The sequence below is a fragment of the Nannobrachium achirus genome (assembly GCF_963921795.1).
Source record: "Nannobrachium achirus genome assembly, chromosome: 22".
Lineage (NCBI taxonomy): Eukaryota > Metazoa > Chordata > Actinopteri > Myctophiformes > Myctophidae > Nannobrachium > Nannobrachium achirus.
This window is the reverse complement of record NC_137829.1, coordinates 2655198-2662697: the sequence shown is the minus strand read 5'-3', so window position 1 is coordinate 2662697 and position 7500 is coordinate 2655198. Positions and strand designations below refer to the sequence as shown.

At 43.6% G+C, this 7500-nt stretch overlaps 1 protein-coding gene across 1 annotated transcript in view; it reads right to left on the bottom strand.

Moving 5' to 3' along the window:
* The window catches only part of LOC308308148 (rho GTPase-activating protein 20-like), a gene marked incomplete at its 3' end in the record, with an annotated part of 57415 nt that overhangs the window by 37636 nt on the left and 12279 nt on the right, over nucleotides 1-7500 (bottom strand). The window contains 1 exon segment of the mRNA XM_080753513.1: nucleotides 644-820. Within this exon segment, the coding sequence (XP_080609639.1) occupies nucleotides 644-820 (177 nt within the window).

Genomic DNA, 7500 nt, shown 5'->3' with positions numbered 1-7500 from the left:
CAGCACAATAATATAGTTACTGATGAAGGGAAATGACTGCTAAAAATGTATATACATATACAGTATATTTTGTAATAGTTTTAAAGTTACCTATTTTTCCTTTAAGTAGCGCATTGGTTTCCAGGGGGTCCCCAGCTTAAGTTGTTAACATGGCGTCAATCATTTTGACCACTTTATCCGTTTATACGTTGGCTATTCAATAACAGCAGAACTACCAGCTCACAGTGCGTCACTTCAAGCCACGCCGCTGGTTTATTACTGGATGCATATTTCCACATTACTTAATAAAAACATATTTTCGCAGGCCTTGATGGAAATAGCCGATCGACGCGTTGTGAGCTTGTAGATCTGGTATTTTCAGAGGGCAACACCCGAGCGCAACCAAACATAAAATGACTTGTCTTTTAGTTCTACTGCTCTTCACCAACTAGTCCCTCCCTAACATTTTAGTCTAGTTTCTATTTGTCGACAAAATTGTCAGTGTAAGCCTAGTCTTAGTCGTCATAGCTCAGTTCTTATTTAGTTTTTATTCTGTTTTCGTCAGTGAAAAAAGCTAGTCATAGCTTGAGTCGACTCTGACACACCCACACACAGGCATACACACACGCACACGTGTGAGTATTCAGACACAAGCCGTGCTTACTTGGCCTTGGCGACGAGGAGCGTGTCCGTGAAGAGGAAGAGGTGTCGGTCCTGGGTCTGTAGGCCGGTCTTCAGCTGTGTGTGCGCGTGGGCCAGGAACACTCTGCCGGGACAGGCTGCCAGGAAGGCCTGCACCAGGGGACAGGACTCTGGGCTCACTGGGACCAGGCAGCTCTCCCTGGAACACACACAATTCATTTCAACTCAAAGGTCTTTACTGGCATGAGAAAACATACGTTTACATTGCCAAAGCAGAAGTGTACACAGTACAATGCAATCGATCAATATAATACAATCAGCATAATACGACTGAGAACTTTAGTCCATGCACACAACGACAGTTCAACAATGTGATCATAAAGAAAGCAATGGAAACTGCTCTAACTTTCACTTTCAACCTGGCATTCCTATTTTGGGCATTTACAGGCAAAATTATATAAGAAAATACAGTACGTATTTTCATACAATAGCAGATCTTTAGGCCCACAACGGGACACAAATGTGACACGGTGTGAGCTTGACGATCGTCAATCTGGGAACCCATTGTCAAAGAAGAAAGGGCGACACCTATCGGTCTGTCTCGTAGCGCTCTGAGGCTGTCTCGAGAGATTAGTCGATCGTATGAGAAAGTATGAAGGAAGTAGCTAAGCTCTCGGCTGCTGTGCCGTCATACACGTTTGGCCAGCAGTTCCATTTTTAGGTTTGGGTTAACCGCACGGCACACCAAACGTTAAAATAAATGCACTCGAGGCAGCCCTCATGCCGCCAAAGCTTGGGATCATGTTAGCTCCACGGGATCACATTCAAACACAACTCCATTCATTTGGAGTACCTCTATATGGAGGCATTAAATGTACCTGGGAGGAAGCAGGCTCAAGCTCTGTAAACACGGAGCTTATCTCGAGGACCAGCAGTGTAAGCCAAGACTCAGGAGTGTGTGGTCTGGGCTAATGCCTCAGGTTTAGTTAGACATGCCCAGCTTACAGGGTAAGCATCAGGGGCGTCAGTTCAGCAAAAGCTAGGGTATGGCAAAGATGGGAGTCCTCATGGAAAAGAGGCATTACATTTTGTATAACGCGGTTCTATTGTGTGAAAAAAAAACGAGTTTTGTCAGTTTTTTACACTGGTTTCTACGGTTTCTTGGGCTGGATATGGCAGCCTGGAATGGTTGTTCAAGTGCAGCTAAATGTAACGTGTTGGTAAACGTGCCACAATTAACAATAATGGATTGCACCTGTGCAGCTGACCTGCGGAACCTGGGAATATACCATCTTGTCAAGATGGGGAGAATACAAGTGTGGAGAATATAATTATAATACCTTGTTAAAGTGACCCTTTTGTTAAATTTTGCATTTGTAGTTATTTTACTGTAATTCAACAACACAACCAGCACAGATAGACAAAGAGACATTCATGGATTTATATTTAAAAGTAACTTATATTTTGCCCCCTGGACCCAGGGTATGGCAGCTGCATACCCCTGCCATACCCAATTGACGCCCCTGGTAAGCATCACCCAGAGATGTAAGAAAAGCTTGATCGTAAGCTGAGAGGTTGTAAGTTGAATGCCAACCAGCAGTGATGTCATTACGTGCGCATCCCGCATCAAAAACTCATTCAAGTCGCCCAGGGACTCATTCATGTCATGGTCCTGGGGTCCCGGGGATGCGCCTCCATTGGAGTCCATGTTAAAATAATTTACTTCTTCTACTTAAGTTGCTATATTAGTTTAGATAGTTTAATTCATTTTCTAATGTATTGTGTAAGATAAACACTGTAAAGATGTATTATCAGTTAAACCTGGAACAGCTAAAAACTATTTTCACTAGTGGTTCTCAAAGTGGGGTCCTGGGTCCTTGAGGGAGTTACAGGGGGTCCCCAGATAAATGATAGTTAGGAACCAAATATAACTTTATGGGTCTGTAACTCGGTGAACAAATGGAACCAAATGGACCTGTTCCATTTGTACTAAGTTCTAAGTTCAAACATTAGCCAAATTGTAAAATAAATATAAGAAATAGGCAAACATTTTGAAAATAGCCGATCTACAAGCTCACAGCGCTCGAAAACATTGTATTGAGGACTCATAAAACTTTTCTGGGACCCATTTGAATGACCACCTGTGGGTCCCGGGACCCATTACATTGAAAACCTAGTAACATCACTGAACCAGGAATATGTGGCTATTAGGTGTGGATGTGTCTAATTCAGTGGTTCTCACAGCGGAGTCCAGGGACCCCTCAGGGTTCCATGAGGGGGTCCTTGCAGGTCTGTAACTCTGTACAAATGCACCCATTACGGGTCCATTTGGTTCAACTTGTGCACCACCAGAGTTATAGGGGTCCACTGAAATTGAAATTGTTTTTTGTTATCAATTGTTTTTATTTTGTTCAAAATATGAATGAAAAATCAAACCTCGGTTCGAAGTGAAGCGGTGAATTTTTATTCTATGTGTTCTAGAGCTATGGGGCTGTTAAGTATGACATCATTTTGTAGGCAGAGGAGAATTTCTGCCCCCAGTTTCCGTGAATCTTTTTACTATTTACACATTTTCCTTCTCTTTGTTGTTAGAATTATACTTTAGTCGTTATTTTTGTCTCGGATCTGTTGAAAATAGCGAGGGACAGAAAATGCTCTGGGGGCAGATTCTCCTCTGCCTACAAAATGATGTCACGGCTTAAAAGCCCCATGAAATCTGTGTTCTAGATCTATACATTCTGTGTTCTAGCTCTATACTTTCTATGTGCTTTAGTTCTATATTTTTATGAATTCTGAGTGAATGAATGATTTTATCTGGAGGGCCAAATTGTCATGTGAAGCTTGACCAATCCTCAATCCTGGACGCACGGGACACACAAAGCCACTCCTTGGAAGCGGCTTTCACCGCTTAAAAAATGTACACAAATACAATATGGATAACCACACTGACTGTTGGCCAAGAACCTGTGTGATGTGCAAATCTTTCCCTGGATGAACGAAGAGTTTCAGAAAAAAAGAATACATGACAACAACGTATATAGGAAAAAGATTGACACGAATAAAAGGATGTTGGAGAGCAAAATGGAGATTGTTCTGACACTGTTTTTTTTGTAGCCTGAAGATTGGACAGCGAGGCTGTCCTATGACTGGACCTCTTGTTTGTGGAAGATCTGCTTCTATGCATCGGTTGCCTATGTTTTGTTCAAATTACTTTACTATTTAATGCAGTGGTTCTCAACCTGTGGGTCGGGACCCCCAGGGGGGTCCCCAAATTATTTTGAGGGGTCCCCAGATGATTACCTTTAAGTGCAACAATGTTTTCTCACTCAACAGTAAACAAACCAACATAAGTTTAAGTGTAGGGTATCTGCACATTTCTAAAGTGACAATTTAACCTCTAAAATGACAAATGAAACATTGGCCAAACTGTCAAACATTAGAGTCCGAAAATTGTGAAAATAGCAGATCTACATGCTAACATCGCCTTGCAACGTGAGGCGTTGTGAGCATGTAGATCAGCTATTTTCAGAAGAGATCCTTGTTATACAAAATGTAATGTTTAACTCTTAGTGCTCGTTAGAGTTAGCCTAGTAAACGACCAACTTCTGTTACGTCAGAGTGGGGGGTCCCCAGTTATAATATGATTATTTTGGGGGTCGCGGGCTGAAAGGTTTGAGAACCACTGATTTAATGTACTGTATTGCTTGAATCCACCCCTGTCTGACATGAGTCCTGCGTCCTGGCTGGTGATAACATGAGACACAGGTAGACGGATTGATGGAAAGAAAGAGTGGGGAGTTTCTGGAGGAAGCGGAAATCGTTTGGAAGCTCCATCCTTTCCTGTTTACGCTCGACAGTGAGATAAAAGGCCCAGATCACACACACACACACGCACTCACACGTGCATGCACGCACGCCCGTGTGTTCATGTTCATCTCTCCGACCATCTGTGTACACTTTGACACGCAAAGATGTCGCACACTGAAAATAGCCCTTCTGCGAGCTCACAGCGTTTGCAGATCTCTTGCAAATCGCTTGAAGGCCTGTCACAATTATTACATAATCGTCTAATTGCAATTATTTGACATAATCGCAACGATTTGGCATAATTGTCATAAACTTTTTCAAACAATTTCCACAGCAAAAGTCTTTTTTTTGCTAAGTATAAAGTTGTCAAATATGTCAGTCATGTCTTTGTATTAGGTTATGTGTCATATCTGCCATGTGCAACTTCAAAGCACAATTAAATCGTTAATCACAATTATTTGAGTGACAATTAATCGCGTGAGGGGTCCACCACTCCACTCATAATATTCCCCCAGCAGTCTTTTCCATGCATGCATCGCTCTTCACGTTGGATTGCGTAATGATTCATCACAGTTACATAAGTCGTTAACAACTTTCAGATGAGCGACCCTGCATGGGCCACCTCGGCGTACGGTCCATCTGCTCCCTCCTTCAGCTCGTCAAGGAGAGGACCGAGCTTATTCAATTAAACAAAAAACAGAGAGAGAGAAAGAGAGAGAGAGAGAGAGAGAGAGAGAGAGAGAGAGAGAGAGAGAGAGAGAGAGAGAGAGAGAGAGAGATGAATGGATCCAATTAAGTAGTGATCTTTGGCCAGTCAGCGAAGCAGGGAGGGAGGCATCTCCAGGACAGACACTGGTATTGAAAACTTAACTGAAACTTCCCGGAATGGAACAATGGCATTGTAAAAACTAAAATAACTAAAACAGAATCTGAGGGTCTGGGTGGGAGACCAACACATCTGTCCAGCTTGGATCAAGGAGACCGTGGCAAAGCAAAACCACAGGGCTCACGAGCAGGGGCGTCACACCAAACTCTGGGCCCTGAGTACAAGGATTCACTGCGGGCCCCCCCATGAATGTTAACTATTGAAAAATAGCAGATATACAAGCTCACGGCGCTGCGAGCTTGTAGATCTGCTATTTTTGAAAAATCGTGAAAAATGTGTGCAAGAAACTTATGTTTCTATGTCAGTGGTGCTCAAACGTTTTCATGTCAAGGACCCCGAAGATGATATCTCAAAATATTTCGTTCCAGGGAACCCCCAAGAAGCAAAATTTGAGTTACAAATCTTAAAAAATACATATTCAAAGATTTGCACACATTTTCACGACTTTTAAAAAAAATAGCAGATCTACAAGCTTGCAGCGCGGCACTCGGTGCCGCGCTGCAAGCTTGTATATCTGCTATTTTTCAATAGCTAAAGTTACTAGGGCCCCTCCACCTTGGACCCTAGTAACTCAGCCTACCCCTTGTGACGCCCCTGCTCACGAGACAAGACAACTGTCCACTGTCCTCTGGGCCTTCATGCACGTCCAAGAAATATGTTTCTCTGCTTGGTGTAAAAGTGCATAATGGTCTATTTTTGTAGCCTGGAAACCGCTAGCGCAAAAGAAAGAAAATGCCCTCTGCAGATTATACTCTGGCTACACGAGACTACTGTTTTTGTACTCTTAGAGTTAACTTAAGCCCTATTTCAAAGACAGCAACAGGTTGCACCGCAATTCTTGAACATAAAAAAATAAATAAAGAATCACGACACCAGGTAATAACAACAACACTCCCCGAAATAAGGCCGCCAGGTTGAGAGTGGTTCAATTCAGCGGGTCTCAAAGGGGGGGGGGGGGTCCTTGGAATCGAATGTTTTGAAAACCACTGCTTGAATCGACACTGTGGATTGTGCAGTGCCTCCGTGAGCCCCTACACACACACACACACACACACACACACACACACACCCACACACACACACACACACACACACACACACACACACACACACACACACACACACACACACACACACACACACACACGCTCACGTCCGGAGCTCTTCCAAAAAAAAGAAGGAAAAAAGGCGACATCTTCCGTATTCTCCGCACATCCCCTCCCCCTGAATGCGTGACGGACAGGCGCACCGGCCGTCTACTGAAGCTGATGGATGAGAGGCCAGCGGCTCCATTGTCCGTCGTGTGATGTTGATAAATTGGACACGGAGCTCCGCGCCGGGCAGGGCCGCATACACGGCCATCTTTGTTAGTGGGAGCGGAGGCTCCGGGGACGTCAGGAACAAATGTTGACATTCGGGGAGACGAAGACAATAAGCGGGTGTGTTTTCAGCCCTACACAATGGAGGCCGTTTGATTCAGCACCCGCATACCTATGACAGAACGACGCGGCATACTAATGTGCCTGCGTGCGTTTCAATGCAGAATGTAGATGAGGCGCACTGCCCATGGACACGGGCACTAGGGCATTCACCAATAGTGATTTTTAGTATTCGAATTATTCGACCTCAAAGTATTCGAATAGTCGAATATTCGACAGGACTGGCCAAACTGTCAAATATTAAGTAAGCAAGAGGCGAACATTGTGAAAATAACAGATCTACATGCTCACAAGTGAGCATGTAGATCTGCTATTTTCACAATATTTATCTGCGGAACCAAGTCACATTAAATGTAATACCTACAATTCCAAGTGCTTGTCAGGGTGGGGGTCCCCAGTTCAAATATGTTTATTTTGGGGGTCACAGCCTAATTTTTTTTTAATTTTTTTAAGAGAAAACAATAAAAATTTAAATAGGCGAATATTCGACTTTGGTGAACAACATCGAATAGTGACTTTGATATTCGAATATTCGAATATTTGAATATTTGGTTAATGCCCTAACGGGCACGCACAGGAACAAGCACACATGCATAAACACGGGCGCGCGCACGCACGAACTCACACACACACACACACACACACACACACACACACACACACACACACACACACACACACACACACACACACGAGCGAGTATGATGTCAGCTGGTTGGGACGAGGACATCTGTGGAGAGAGAGGAT